Source organism: Lonchura striata, chromosome 17 (genome assembly GCF_046129695.1).
Source record: "Lonchura striata isolate bLonStr1 chromosome 17, bLonStr1.mat, whole genome shotgun sequence".
Classification (NCBI taxonomy): Eukaryota; Metazoa; Chordata; class Aves; order Passeriformes; family Estrildidae; genus Lonchura; species Lonchura striata.
Window position 1 is genome coordinate 358,040 of NC_134619.1, and position 16,794 is coordinate 374,833.

Genomic DNA, 16,794 nt, shown 5'->3' on the forward strand with positions numbered 1-16,794 from the left:
CTTCAGCTCAAGCATACACAGTATTTTATTCCCACTTTCTGAAAAACAAAGTCTTGGTATTTTTATTGGTTGTTTGTAAACAAAAAATTCCTTAAGTAAAAATACAAGAAAGCTAAACCAACACCAAGACTTAAGCTCTGGCATTATGCACTGCTGCAGTCAAGAAGAAAATAGAATTAAAATATATACATTAGCCTTTGTACTAAGTCTAAGGTAAGTCTAAAGAAGCTTTCAGATGGATCCAGCCTGGATCTTACCTGTCCTGTACCCTGTATTGTTGAGGTACACTGCAAAGGTGCGTATTTCATGCTGAGCCTGCCAGGATGGAGAAGAACAGTTCTCATTGTTAGTGTAAGTGTTGTGGTTGTGGACGTACTTCCCTGTCAGGATAGAGGAGCGAGATGGGCAGCACATGGGTGTTGTCACAAAGGCATTGATGAAATGAGCACCTCCGTGTTCCATGATACGTCTTGTTTTATTCATCACTTGCATAGAACCTGAAAGAAGGAAGACATTTCAGAAATATTTTCTTGTTTCAATCACAAGAGTTCAGATGCCACATTAAGAGACAAGAAGGAAGCACAAGTAGTAAGGGCACTGTTATCTCTGAGTGAACCCAAATCCAGAGAGATTACTGGTCCTGCCTCAGTGAAGCTCTCCCATCATTTCAGTAAGGACTAAATACTGAAGTCCTAAGTAAAGATTTGACTCAAGCATGTTGACATAGATCATAATGCTTCTTTCACTTCTCTCTTGCTAGAGAGATTTGCAACTGTTAACTATCTGCAGCATCTCTACATCCTTTCTGGAGCTGCTAGTACTGTTCCAGTAGCTGAGGATGAAAAGCACTTTATGCAGCAACCCTGATTAAAGCATATGTACTCATAAGAGTTATTTAATCTTTGGTTTCACAAGAGACCTGATATGCTACCTTTTGTGCCAGCCTCATGCAAAAGGCTGAGGGTTCTAAACACGGAATCATTTCATTTGGAAGACTATTTAGTCCAAACTACTGCTCAAGAAAGGTCTGCTGGAGTTGTTGTGTAGTTAAATCATTCTATTCCCTAATGTGAGGTATTAGGAGGTATTGCTTTTTCTAATTGTCACTGAACCAGACACCAAAAAGCTCCCATAATAATTTCCATAACAAGTTCACTGAGTTCTAGCTATGTGCTTCATCCATTCTGGTAACAATATTACCATCTACATTTTCTTAAGCTTGATTCTGCAGAATCAGATTTTTAGATGACTACTTGGGGCAGGAAACACAATGTTTTATATAACAAAACAAATAAGCAAGGGACTTGGATAAATTGGGGTTACATGAACAAAAGTATTTTTGGCCACAATTACTGAATGCTACAGTGCTGCCAAATGTTTTTTTCTATTTAAGACAAGGTTTTGTTCAAAGACTGGATCTTTACCATAGACATCCACCTAGCTATATCTGGATCCATATCAGCACTCTTCCTAAACCCAGAAACACCAAGGATCAGAGAAACAAAAAATTTAGTTTCCCTCCTCTATCAGTGCCTAGTAGTTAAAACTGAGCAAGTTAGGGAAAATTTTCTTGATCTAGGAAGAATTTCAATTTTCTAAAGAATTTTTCATGGTACATATCAACAGCATGACCTTGCAGAGGAGATAAAACCCGTTCATCACCAACGAGGGTTTTTGTTATGAGCATGGAAAGCCAGTTGACAACATGGAGAGGAAGGTATGGGCTCATGCTAGAATAGGGTTGAGGTTAACTTGCCCAAGGCTGAGCTGGATTAACAGCTCATCTTTAATCAAAGCTGATGGTTGCATCCTACAACCATCTGGCACAAACTACATTGTTTCTGTCAATAATGGATTTGGGTTTCTTCTAAGCTCTTTATGCAGGGATTTCATCATGAAATTGCAACAGTAAGTTGGTTGATACAGAGCACATTGATATAACCAGGAGTCAAAACCTAGAGGGGAAAATGGTCCTAAGCCACATAGAAAATCTGACTCTCTGGCACCACAAAGGAAGATTAATTGCTATGGTAGGTCATTTTACCTAAGAACTGCCATTGCATTAGTTTGAGACCATTTTGTTTGAATTAGTATTAAAAAAAACAAACAAACAAAAAAAAAATCTCTTTGTGCATTTCTCAGGTCAGAGCATATGTCACATCACTTTGTGACAAAAACCAAGGCAGGTTGTTGCACTGCCCCCTTAGAACTTGCTAAACTTCACATATCCAAAATAAGTTTCTGAAGAAAGCAAGATTTTATTTTTTTGTTTCTATAACAGATGTGGGTTAAGTGTTAGTGCTTAAAGGTACTGACTACAGTTAACAAATATAACAGCTAATTATACAATATGTGAGTTTGAAAACTGTGGATGTGTCCTCTGTGTTGTCTTATGAGCTAGCCCAAGCATAAAAAGGAAGTCTGAAAAAATGTTTTGCCATCCCGATATTAAAATAAAATTTAACAACCCCTTTAAATGACAGAGGCATTTATGCATAAATAACAGTACATGTTAAGACTCCCCTTGGGGACAGTAAGCTTCTTTAATAAAAGAAGCTGTATCGCTGTAATGACAACGCCCTATATATCAACAGTCTTTGACACAAAAAACATATGATCTAATCTGCTTCTCCAGTTTGAGAACTAATACAGAGTGACAGGGCAGTGCAAGGTAAAAATCCAGCATACTCTTCTGTATAATCTTAAATAGGCCAGCTCTAAATATTTTAGACAGCATTAAACCAGCCAACTAAAACTTATTTTCTTCAGTTTTCCTCCAATACACAGACATCCATTCTCTGGCAGATAACTTATGTATAAATCAGCAACTGGGACTTCACCACATCACCTTCTGAGCTAGAAAACCTTCTGAGGTTTCACCAGTGGATATATGACAGGAAGTCATTATTTCAAAGTGTCAATATTTAATTCAGAAAATGTTGCTACCCATCTAAAAACCACCGATAATAAACAAAAATCTATCAGTTGAAAGTGAAATTCCTATGCCATTTTAAGAAAATTTTCATTGGACTACTATGAAAATGGGAAATGAAAATATGGATGTTCAATCAATTTGAAGTGTTAAAGTTACTCAGTGAACAAAGCTAAGCGAACTTGATGTTAAAATGTCACTTGAAATATGTGCTTTCCATAACTTTGTTTAGCTTATCTTCACAGTTCACCTCAGGGACAAAGCTGATATTTTTACTATAATATTAATGGAGAAAATATGCAAATTATTTAAGAAAAAATACTGACTTTGTATTAGTTATGTTTTGTTGAAGGAGGGAATAATTTACATTTTATGGAGCTCCAACTGTTGAAGAACTTGTATTAAGTATCAAGTGATTTGTCTATTCTGAAGCACAACTTCAGAAGTGTTTTCCAATAAACTGAAACCCAGAATTTTAATTAACTGTCTCCTAAAGACTTCTCTTTTTATTGTATTTAAAACTCATTAGACACCCTTTCCACATCTTCATTTCCCTTTCTTCATTTCCCTCCCCAAGACACCCTTACATTTAACAAAGCTCTAAAACCCCATCTCCACATACGATAACTAAGAAAAAATTATCTTCCGTGCTACTTTTGTAGCTTTTCAGAGGAAGGTCTCAAAACATACAAATCACCTCTAACACAGATTTCTTTAATGTGGTTGAAATAGATCCTAAATAATCAGATCTTTCTCCAGCTAGACTATGAAATGAGCTGGTTTGTTAAAGCCATAGCAGTATGGTAGGCAAATCTAACTCAACTGGAGATACTGAGTCCACCACAAAGGGGACATCAGCGTTATACTACCTCGGATGTACATGGCTCTAGTAGGGAAAAAAAGTCTTTGTTTCTAATTAATTACTCCTTGTCACTATATTCTTCTTTATACTATGCTTGTCAATACAAGTATTTTGATTAGACAGTCTATCAAATATGTCTATGTCCACAGTTCCTGGCATTTTCATTTGTCTTCTCCCATTTGTATCCATTACAATCTACACTCATTCTCCTTTGATGTCCTTCAGAGATTCTGTATTTGATCTACCAGCCCTTCATCAGTATTCTCCTTCTTTCAATATAAGGCTGAGGTTTGGTTTCCAGTAAAACTCATGATTAACAGTACTGCAAATTAAAAAACCAAACCAAAACCAAAAAAAAAAAAAAAAACCCACAAAAAATCAAAACAAAAAAAACCACCACAATCTCCTTTCAGGAAAGGACAACGTTGTCTTTCTGGTAAGCTCCACCTGCTACCGGCACATCGCTAAATCTATCTTTAAATAAATAAAGGAAAGGCTGTTAAAGGCACTTGGGATTGCATTCTATTCCCTTTCACCTCCAAAGTAGCTACAAGAGAACAATGAAAGCTAAAACACCCATCAGTTACAGAATATTCTTAGAAACAGATGAAATCTTACCCACAGCTTTCCCTGCTATGCTTTCACAGCTTCCAACTTTTCCTTAGCTTTTATTTGTAATTCACATCTTGTTTTAATCTGGCTTAAATGCACTAACTACAATCACCCCAATTGGAAATTTTGCTGAACTTGGACAGCTGAACAGACAAGAATAAAAATTAATTCAAACAAATACTGCATCTCCCAAAGCCATTAATGGCAAAAGACGAATACCTAATCTCAGCTTCATCAAATGGATTTTCCTTAGTTAGATTCTAATTTGTGTGGACACATGCCCATTACCCTTGAAATTGGAAAGCATCAAGTTAGCAGAGGAATGAAACACAAAGGCTAGCATAAAATAGAAGATGATACATTTTTTAGGACCACAATCCAAGCCTGCAAGAAAATGTACTTAGGTTCTTTGGGATATAGATTCTTGAAATTGCTTCATTTCTGATCCAAATAATCATTTAAAAAAGGTGACAACAACATCATCTGATCCTGATAATTTGAATATCATTTAATTTGATGAGATGACTTCCATTACTTCTTACCACTTTGAAGAAGAATGAGACATCTATGATACTGCAGACATACAGTAAAATTGATACAAAGGAAGCATCTGTACAAAGACCGCAACATTGCTGTGATTAACTTCTCAACAAGATGAGTAAGTGCACAAGAGGTACAAGTTGATTAATTTTATGTTCTATTTCTTTTGTGAGGTCTGTCTTCCAAATTTTCCTACCAATACTAGAAATCAGATGTAGAAAAATTTGGGGGCAAAACTCCCACACCAGATGACACATACAAGAGTTCTCACTTTTCAGATGACTGAGGCTTCATATACATATGAGAGCATAATTCTAATGCAAAATTATTAATGTTAACTTGTTTGCGTTAAACACTTCTCAAAACTAAAGACAGCAGTTGGTAAATATAAGCTTGTTCAGGTAGCACAACAAAAGCCAAACTGTAGGCTAATTCATTGTTCCAAATCATTAGGCAAAGCATGTGTTTAATCTTCATCTCCTTTCTTCAACAATTAACATAGCATTGATAACAGAGTAGATATTTTCATTCTGTGTCATTTTGGTCAGTAATCAACTACACATCTTAATGGACAATTACAAGAATAGTATGACTGTGTTAGGTAACATTAAATTAAATAACATGAAAATTGTATATGTAATGAATGCCTGCAATTACACAAAAGAATCTGGATAATTACATGGTGCAATTATCAGTTATGAATTTAAACCTACTGTTTTGGCATGCAGCTTCCCAAGTTATGCCTGTAATTGCCAGAAGCAAAGTTTAGGTGTTTAGATGAAGACAGGCATGAACTGTGTATTTCCACAGGAACAGGAACTTTAACATTTTGGGACTAATTTTTGCTGTCCCTGAATTGCAGGCAGATGGAAAGGATGTTCTATATAAAGGCAGGTATACACTTGTTCTTATCATTTTTCACACTGAAAAAAAATTTGTATTTTGAATGTAAGAATCCAGCTTCAAGAAAGAGCAATGTCATACACATTGGCCAAAATTCTCTTTATACTGAGCTCTTACCAAGTTCTACATCCTGATCATCAGTAAGAACAAGGATGATGTTTGGGCGGATGTTTCTACGGTCTCTTTGAAATCTTCCCTTCAGACGTTGATTTAACAGGAAAGTTGAACTTCCATCCAACAGTGATAAAACAGTCATCATGAATAATCCAAGGATAATACTATGCTGTGCCATGTTGTGTGGATTTAACGTTCTCTCTGAACAAGGTAGATTAACGACTTCTATTTCTTTTTCTTTGCAGGTCTCCTATAAGGGAGAGGGAAACAAGTATTTATCTATATTTTCACCCCTCTGTACCCATCAAGGAACAGCCAGGTTCCCTCCAAAGAAGTAAAAAGCAATGTACTTGAAATAATCTTAACTCCTAAGAAAAAAACTAACCAAACTCCCAAAGCAAACACTTATTTTTCTAGCGCCAGCTAGAAGCAGAGACTTGAAAAAATTAAATTCATAAGGTGTTACCAATGTAGGCAACAAAATTTCACTCAAAGCTCAGATCTGGCAGCAAGCTCAAGGATTTAGCAGGATTTCAAATTCTTTTGCTTTCATACATATAAATAGCAATCATCTTCTTTCTTCTTCCTTAGTGATCTGTTTACAGATGACATTTTTGTTTACATCAAAAATACATTTGTTGAAGAGAAAAAATCCTTTACCTATCATAATTTTTAAACAAGACTGTAGTAAAATTTACTGAGCTAACAACATATTTGCAAAGTCAGAGAACACTCAGGCAGAAGATTTATTATATACTGATTTATCTTACAAATTCCATTAAAGAGCAAAGCTGCCCTGATCTTGGAACTATGTTATGATATTGTTTGAAGTCTACTACAGCTTTGATGTTAGCGCAAGATCCCTTTAGCATTTCTGTTGGCTTCCAAGATTATACACTTTTTAAAAATACCCTTATTAATAATGAACACATTTGAAAACCCATTACTGCTAATGTTTGGGAATGGATACACCAAAGTGACTTGCACTGCCTATGACTGGATTGCAAAACAGAGCATATGCCCCAAAATTGACCTGATTGCAAAACAGAGCACATCTAACTTGTACTATTCCTATTAATGAGGCAATGAAAAATTCTTAGCAATTCCTACAAGGAAATTACAGGAAATGAATTAGCATGCTAAAAAATCTTTGAAATCACAGCTTTGCTCAGTCATCTTCTGAAATAAAGGGATCTTCTCTTGCTTTCAGAAGTCAAAATAACAACATGAAAATGCACTGAAAATATCAAGTACTAATTATTTTGTCAAATTTAGCAATCAATGAGTCAGTTTATTATGAATTTCCTACTTGCTCCCTGCCTATTTCTGGACTGGTGCCAATGACCTTTTGTACAAGAAGAAAAATCAATTAAAAATTATGCAAGAGATTCTCTGATTTTTCTAAAGCCCAGAATTGTCAGAATAGAAAGAGCACAGCACAATATGTTTTACCCTAAGAAATATGTTGGCTATTTCCCTACCAAAAACAATTTTTACTCCAACAGATTATTTCATATCCACATTATTACTTCATATCTGTCAGCAATTGCTCTTTGAGATAAACTTCCTTAATCAAAGTTTTAACACAATAACAAAACCACTGGTCTGAAAAATTATAATCAGTTTCTATGCTCACATAAGAAATGTATATTGAATTTTCACATAAGGCAACAGATACATTGCTATACTAACATAGAATATTTATTAAGGGTACTTTTCAAATTTGCACACTGACAGGGTTTTGAGGAAATGAAAAATCCTCCTTTCTTACTAGCCTGTCCAGTGGCTTTCACAGGTAGGTTAAGTTTTTTTCCTAGAAACTAAAAATTTATTTAGGTATCCCAGCACTTGTTCCAATGGGCAGGGCAAGAGCTTTTAAATTTTACAGATGCAGCTTCAGTATCTGCTGCTGCTAAGAAATATGCCAGGCTATAGCAAAAAAACCACTGTCCAATCAATTTTCATTCCTTGTACTAAGAATTCCATCTACAGCAGTATAACTAGGAAGAATAACATCAGAGTCAATATGTTGCTACTGTCTAGAATAGACAAAGCAGCTTGTGAAGAAACCTGTGTCTGTTTCAACAGAGGAGGGTAGAAAGAACGTTTGCTTAGCAGGCACATATTCTCAGAAACAAACTTTTTGAGGGAGGAGGTAGAGAAATGCCTTCTGCTCTTCAGAAAGTACTACAGATGTACTTTTGTTAAAACAAAATAAACTGACACTATAGATGTTTTCATTATGTTTCTGAAGGTCTGGAAGTTCATGTGGGTTTTCTTCACTCTATACTAGCCAACAGCTTCTCAAAATAAAAGCATTTACTAATTTTGTTGCGGTATTTGGAAGGCTGTCCATTCTTGCTATATCTGGTCAGAATTACCTTCACTACAGTGTTGTGCATTTAACAGTCAGTGCATTTACATTTTTCTCATCTTTAAAACAAATACATGGACGTAACCTCACAACCTCATTGCCTCTCTCCCCTTAGCCAGTCATTTCCTCACACTTTGTTCCCAGCTCAGAAATCTGCTTAGCTCTCTGTGAAATACTTAAGACATTTGGGGATGCTCATAAACTGTTCTCCCATAGCTATTTTATCCACACTTGTATATTTGTGGTTAAAAGAATTAGCAATCTCTGAAAAGATACTGCAAGTGAAAGGGAGAATTTCATGTCAGGTACAACAGGCATCTTCCACCAAACCTGTTATCTCACTTCCACACAATGAATATTTTTCACCATTGTGATGTGTTATGTTCCCATTGTTATCCGGGTAAGTACTTCCGGGAATCAACTCAAAGTACGTAATTATGTGCAAAAGTCATACAAATAAGTAGGTAAGAAAATCAAGGCAATTTTAGAAAATAACCTATTTCTTAAAAGTATATTTTCACAAGATATACATGCCATAATTAACAGGATATATGCACTACAATCCAAAAGCTAGCTTTAAGTAGTTATCAGAATAGCAACACAGTAGCAACAGAATAGCAAGAGTGTCCCACAAGGATTGCCTGTGGCCAAATACAGATTGGTTTTTTTAACCCCTAGTCTTCAGCGAGCTTCCAGGAAGAAACATGACAAAGCTTCTATTAACAGTTCTTTTCCCATTTCTGTCAACAAGGTTAATCTGCAATTTACAGATAAAGCCAGAACAGTTCCACAGCAGTGCCCCAATCTTTTAATACAGCACTTTTAATATAGCCCCCTCTCCAAAATGTAATTTTGCTCTGAGTGGTACAGATAGTCCACTGCTGTCTGTGCCTCTGAAGGCCATCCTCCAGTATTAAAGATGCTTAATCTGTAGTGGCTCTCATGAGAATTAGGTATGCGTCTTATTTTCTTCCACATTACACATACAAACTTGAAAAATCTAGTCACTCATCTTTTATATTTAGGAAAGTGCAATCAGAAACTTATGAAATCTTCTTCAGACGGGGCATCTAGCTGAGCTTTCTTAAGGCTATAAAACTTCTTAGAAGGTTGCTTTTGAGGAAATCTGATCCTCTTACTTTCTCCTTTGTGGCAACACAAAATGTTACACTAACTCGCATTATATATGTTGAAGAGATAAAGCCAGACATCCACACTCCAATTGTAAAAGAAGTCAGCAAAGGGCTGTTTCCAGTAGCAAGGAAAGACTTCTTTATAACACTGCCCTCAGTAATTAATGTCAGTTCTACAGCAGCAGAATGCACAGAGATAACTGACATCAGTTCTATCCCAGATGGTATTTTTAACATGCTATTGATTATTATTGCTTGGCACAGATGTAAGAGGCCCCATGTGTGCAAAATTAGTAACTGACAGTAGCTTGCATAGACTGGTGCTCCCAAACTCACTAATGCAAGTCCCAGTGCAACTGTCCCCCACATAAGCTCTGTGCAACTTCACCGATGTCAGGTAATTCAGTTATTACAACATAACCAAGAATAACATCTGACTCTTCCTGTAACTCTATAACAAATATATGTCTCCTTCAAGTCTACTTCTATAAATTACTGCTTCTAGTAATGTTTGCGTTAAATGGTTTGGGGTTTTATTTGTTTTAGCTTGTTTTCCTTTTATCCACAAAAAAGTATACTATGAAACACTAAATACAGAATTGGTATGACAAGTTCAACTTGCTCAGCAGCCACCACAGAACAGGGTAACTGCATGTGAGCCACATAGTGGAACTGCACATTAAGGGAAAACTGGCTAGAAAGAAGCAACACACACCTGCTCCCAATGGCTGGAGCCAATACCAGGAAGATAATTTAAGCAGGCCTAGCTGTGTCATTCGTCCAGCATTTAAATTCCTTGAAATACATGGTGCTGGAGACATTCCCTAGCAACCAACCCCATCAAATCCACTCTGCCAGTTAAATGGATTCAGCTGTGCTGCTGTTCTTTTAACTGGAGTCACTCTTTTCCATTGAGCTTTGGTTATGCTAGGTCTTCTCTCAATAAAGCTGTCACCTATTACTTCAAACCATTATATTGTGTTTGCAAGAGATAATGCATTTTCCTATGTGGATTGGGAAGAATCTTGTTTGCAATCTAACAAGGTTCCCAGGGGAATACTAGTATCAACATTACTGCTGTAATCTAACAACATGCTGCATTTGCTTATAGTTTTCTAATTTCTGATTTTTTTCCCCCCAGGTGGTCAAAATTTATGAGAAAGTACAAAAATCAAATCCCCAGTGCTAAATGTGACTCCTGAAGATTACAGTTGTGCTGATTTACAGTCACTGAAGTACTATTCAGATAGATTCTTCTGACTTTCTTGCCTTATGCTGGTGAACACTAGACAAAAACAAATAACTTATCACAGAGAAGCTTGGTCACATTACAAAATCTCATTCATATTTTGTAACTTTATTTTAAATAAAACAGAATTGTAAACAAGCTATAAATTTCCCTAGGACTTGATATTTTAAGAAATGCTCTAAGCACCTCAATCTACTTTCTTTCCACCCGCTGCTTGAGTTTCCCAGTGACACACAGAGAATTAATCAGTCCTCTGATAGATTAAAATGCTATTTGGATCTCCCAAATACAGAATAATAAACACATTTTTCTGCACCATATGCAACATCCAACAACAACTTGAAAGAAATGAAGAATTATTTTGATATTTTACCTATTATCATCACATATTTATACATAATAGATGCAGTCTTTGACTTTAATGATAATTATATTAACTTGTATTAAGTACAGTAAAAACCACAGACTTACAGTTTTGAAAATACTATAAGGGAATGAGTGCAAGTTCTTCAAGATAGAAAAAGCAAGCAAAACGAGGTATCATTACACAGACACGTCCTACCAAATAAACACATTTCTTGTAGCTATATCGGGGGGAGGGAGGAGGAAATCTCCCTGTGTTTACGCAGCTGCAAACACACAGAGGCGTTCAGATATACACACTGCCCGGATCGGTCCAGTGATGTGCCAAACGTGAAGCTGAGCACTACGGTATCAATTGTCTTTTGGGAGCTGTTTTCCGCACAGCCCCGGCGCGGCGCGGCTCCCTCAGCCCGCACCCTCGGAACCGCCCTGCGGCCGCCCGGGCGCTCTCCCCTTCCGAAGGGGCGGCACGACGGCCCCGGCCGCTCCGCAGCCCCCGGCGGCAGCCGGCGAGCGCCGACTCGCCGGGCCGGGCCGGCAGGGCCGCAGCAGGGCGGGGGAGCTCCGTGCAGCTTCCAGCACGGCCGGCCGAGGCCGCTGGGACCACACCGCCTCCAGTCCCCGCCCGCGCCCTGGGCCCCCTCGCTCAACTTCCAGCCCCAGCCGGTCCCTGTACAGTTACCTCAGACGCGCCGCCCAGCTTCCCCGCCATGGCAGCCTGCTCTGTGGCCAGCAGCCGCACAAGCGGCACGGCCGCCCCGCCGTGCCTAGCTCGCGAGGCGGGGCGGCGACTCCGGACCTTCCGTCTAGCAGTTCCCACTTACCCGCGGAGCCGGCGTTCAGCCGTGCCAGGCCAGGACGGGTGCCGCCCGCCCGCGGAGCCCGGGGCCCGGCGGCGCGGGGAAGCGCATCCTCCGGCCGCGGTGCCGGGCAGCAGCCGAATCCCGTTTCCAGAAGAAGCGTTTAGAGGAAGCGCTCGGGCGGGTGCTGCCCCCGCCTCTTCTTCCTCCTCTCCCTTCTTCTCCTCTTCCCGTTTAAAATGTTCATTTACCTCGAGGATCCTCCTCCCGAGTTTGCGCAATGCCCAGCAGCGCGCAGGGAGGAAACTTGTCCCACCAGCCCCGGGCTTGTTCAAAGTCCAGCGGCAGCACCGCAGTGAAGACGATGGCGTAGCCCCGCACTCCGGCGCGCACGACGAGACCGGGAAGGTCCCAGAGCCAGCCCCGCTCCAAAGAAGGTCCGATGCCGAGTTCCCGGCTGGTGCACGGGGCCTTTATAAGCAATGGGGGTAGTCCATGGCAGGCGGAAGAAGGGCAATTTAATTGCCCCTCGTAGTCTGTGCTCTTCTTGACCCCTATCGCCAGCGCTGCCAGCCCCACGCAGCAGCTACCCCCCCACCCCCAGCGCTGTGCGGCGGAGGACAGAAGTGGCAGACTCCAAAGGGGCTGAAGGCCTGCGTCTGCCCTGGACCCTGCCCGACACACCTGTGAGGGTGAGCCTAAAGACTTCTAAAAGGACATGCTACCACAGATGCCGTTCCACTGGTGCAGTTGAAATTCATTAGTAATTTAGAAAAGCTTAACAAAGGTAAGGACCGTTCACAAAAGGTGCTGTCTACACTTTTGCAACCAGTTACATTTTACTCCTGGATCTTGCCTGGCCAACTATCTAAATCGGTAAGTTAATCACTGGACACTTTAAAGACCTCTTTTAAAAAGTATCTTAAAAAAAGTATTTTCAAAAAGTATTTTAAAAGTATCTTTCAAAGATACTAGCAGATTAACATGTTAAAAAAAAAAAAAAAACAAAACAACAACATAAGAATGAAACATTTTCTTCTGGCATTCCCATGCTGATAGTGTCAAGACATGCAGCCCAGAATTTCCTGACACTTCTTATTACATCTAATATTCTGTTCAATCTATGATTTATTAGGACTTTTGCTTTAAAACAAGTATTGTCCCCAGTGACCTCATCTGGACTTTGCTGGAGAAGGCTAACACTCTTGAGCAATTTTTCACTGCTGGCTCTGTTCTTGGCCGTGCATAGACAGATCCTAAATAAACATCTTGGGGTATTAAACAACCTGCTATATGATACTGTACTGTGAAATGGCACACACTTCCTCCAAACACAAGGATGTCACTGCTAAGGTACCAAGTGTGCTCCTGTATGGACAGGAATGAGCAATAGAGAAACACTGTATTTCACTACTACAGTGTTCACACTAGGGGCTGCAACAGCACAACTGTATTGGAATAAATAAACCACTGCCTAACAGGGAGTTACGCTAATCATAGAACCACATGATGTGCATAAAACAGGACCTACATCTCACTAACATTGTGATAAAATTATTTCACTGCTTTCCGAGATAACATTTGACATTTTGCTAGCAACTGTCAACTCACAATGAAACAATTCACAGATAATTTCACAAAACACCTGTGAGCCAGGATGTTCTGATTCTGCACATTTTAGACATGAATTAATGTCTAAAGGCAGTTGAGTCACCCAGAGTCAAACAGCCTTTCAGGCCACAAACAGAACGTGGAAGCCAGCATCCCTCTGCCCTAACCACAGGCCAAGAGCTTGCTACCTGCAACCTCTATAAACTACCTCTAAAGGGACTACAAGCAATAGCTACAAAGCCAAAGAAAATCCTACATTTGCTATACCAGTGGTTCACATTGAAGAAGAAAATTTACTATCTCCCTGTATTTCTAGAGGACTGAAAATGGGATTTTCCATTTTAAGAAACACATGACCTAATACAAAGCTACAATTTCATTAATATAAACTACAAGCATCAAAAGATACTAAGACTAGTGTTAGTGACATTAGTATAGGAAACTAAATTTGATTTAATGTCACTAGAAAATCTGTCACAATAGATCACTCATTTCAACAAAAGCGTACATTCACCTCACAGGGAGTGCATGTAATTTCTATTAATGTTAATGGGAGTTATGCAAGTGCATTAAGAGGATAATGCAACCCCTGGTCTGAGACAACCCTACAAAGTGAAAGGTGCTTCCTCTTCAAGAGAATGGCATTTTCATCTCATGCATTTCAAAAGAACTTGTTCTGGCATGGTTACAGAACAGGATGGGTAACAACTGTTACGAATCCAAACTTAAAGTGGTTTAGTGACTTCAGCTAGTTTTCCCATTGCCAGAAACACACAGGATACAGATGTATTTAAAATACTGTGGTTCATTTGAAGTCTAAGGCAAAAATATCATGTGAAATTACTGGTAAAACAAGAAGGTCTGAAAACTGACTCATGCAATGATGAAGAAACCTTTCAAGTATCTCCTTTTTAAATAAAGGAAGTAATTTTATTCACTATCTGAAAAAGGATTCCATTGGTATATATGGATCATCATAGCTGATCAGAGCTCAAAAGATAAAATTAAAAAGCAAGATTATTCCTTTTCACTGCCACACCAGAGCTTTTACAACAAATAAACTTCAGATATCTCTTGCAGCATACCACTGAACAGCTTGAATGTATTGTCCTGTACCTCAAATAACAAGTGTTGCCTACTATCTAAATAATTTTTTCTAAAATTATCCTAGGATTTACCTATTAAAGCTAGGAGAAAACAGACATGCAGTCATCTACATTGTTAGCCACAAAAATTCCTTCAAAAATTTAATCTGCAGGTTCTCTGTCCACCTTCCTCTCAAGTAGGGTAACACAGACATATGTATGGAACACGCATGCTGGACTACTAAGCAAACTATGGAGCTGCATGTAAAGGGGAACCACTTTGATCTACCTGGCAGACAGTGGGGGTCCACAGCATTATCTTTTAATCAGTCCTGAGACAACAGCTAAAACTTCAGGGTGTAAGAAGCACTCAGGAAATGTCATGAGGAAAGGGCAGCATGCCAATGATACAGAGAAGAAACTTCCGGGAAACAAGAAGACAGGAGTCCAAAAGTCATTTAAAAACCCTCAAAAACAGAAGTTAAGCAACATGCATGTGTAAAGCATGTCTTTCATTGTTGCCAAATGTATTGTGCTTTCAGAGCTTGAATAGCATCCTCATGTCACATGAAACAGTAAAATAGGGTTGGCTTTCACACTTCTACATACTTAGTCAACACCTTCTAACTCTTCTTCAGACTTGCTAATCTTTAGCTTTATAGTAACTCATCATACATAAACCTCTCACACCATTAGTCATTTAGATTTCTCCTCTCTGCTTTTATGTTTCTTAATGCACACACACACACTTTGAGCCATCTTTAAAGACCTAAATATAAAGCCAACAACAGAACATGAGCGTGATCTCCCTTGCTTTTCCTCAGTATAAATTATTACAGTAATAAGTCCACAGCTATAGTAATTACACCAGTCGGAGCTCTTATGGCAGAGTTTATATAATTTTATTTCTTACTACTTTAGACAACTACATTTCACTTGTATAAAATGTGTAAATACTACTTTAACAACTAATCAAAATGCCATTAGGAAGGCATAAACAGCACAACATGCTCTACTCCTTGATCCCTCACATGACATGTGCTTTATATGACAGACTTCAGCTCAATATGATTTTATGGGTAGTTGTTTGACACTTGCCTTTTAAAGTCAAGTTGCACTTTCAATAAATGTTCAGTCACATTATGGGGGGAAAATGGTTTATACATTTTGAGGTACTACAAAAAGTGAAAAAGGGGAACCCTGCCAGGAAAAGCAAAGGAGAAGGGGAAAAAAAAAAAAAAAATCACCTAGTTTGCCTGATCCAAATGCTAAGCATTATACTATTCTGCGTGAAAATAAAGATTAAGTATAGTACACTGTATGAATTTGGTTACAACTATGAGTTTGCAACACTTAATATAATTCTAGTTTAATATTAATAAAATTAATTTTGATCATAATTTGTAACAGTGAATGCAAACTATTCAGGAAAATATTGAAGCAACAAAGATGATGAGGAAGTTGTATCAGCAATAAAAAGAACACCCTAGTACACCGACAAGTCATAGTTCGTCTATCTCAACTACAAACCCAAACCAAATCCTTCCTGCAATGCCAAAGAGAAATTAGTAAGAAAACAATAGCAGAATCCTGAAGCTTACATATAAAATTACTATGCATGTCCCGGGTATTAATACTATTAATAATGCTCAAGGATGCATCTGAAGGATGAAGAATGTTAACTCAATGAACTATTGTTGGTCACATAGCCCATGAAAAGAAGAACAGCAGCTTCCTTTTACCCCATTTATAAGTGACTCTTAAAATAGCTGCTTGCAAGTCAGTAATAATTTAGTAACTTATTTTAATAAAGAATTTTCCTTTTTATAAATAATTCATATTTTTATTTTGTGCATCCTGGTTTTATTTTTCCTTGTTGGCTTTCAACAGGTGGCACTACAGTGTTCAGGCTGCGTCCTGTTCCAAAACCTGGATGTTTTATAGATATGGAGCAACAGGCCAATCATCAACTGCACACATTGTTTAATTGGTGATTAGCTGCACTCTCAGCACAATTTGGTATGTGATGCGAAATGTGAAAGACTACTATTATTTTTTGCTAAAAATTCTCCTAGGGAAGACAACAGCCACTCCCTTATCTAAATAATATTTCTTAAGAAAATAGTAAATTATGTAATGATAAAATACTCCATGTCTATCTAAAAACAACTATGCTCTGATTTGTAAGTATTAAAGCAGAAAAGTGTAAAATCAAC

The 16,794-nt window shown here is 38.3% G+C and overlaps 1 protein-coding gene across 3 annotated transcripts in view; it reads right to left on the bottom strand.

The window, feature by feature from the left end:
- The window catches only part of SULF2 (sulfatase 2), an 88,156-nt gene that overhangs the window by 46,546 nt on the left and 24,816 nt on the right, over positions 1–16,794 (bottom strand). Inside the window, exons 1-3 of one of the 3 annotated variants that reach the window (XM_021539236.3) lie at positions 11,907–12,159; positions 5,967–6,213; positions 258–497 (exon numbers count right to left, since the gene is read on the bottom strand). In XM_021539236.3, coding sequence (XP_021394911.1) covers positions 258–497; positions 5,967–6,141 — 415 coding nt within the window. In that variant the 5' untranslated portion in view covers positions 6,142–6,213; positions 11,907–12,159. Of the gene's footprint in view, positions 1–257; positions 498–5,966; positions 6,214–11,764; positions 11,841–11,906; positions 12,160–16,794 lie in introns of those variants that run through there. The other 2 variants (XM_021539235.2, XM_021539237.2) reach the window with 2 other exon arrangements.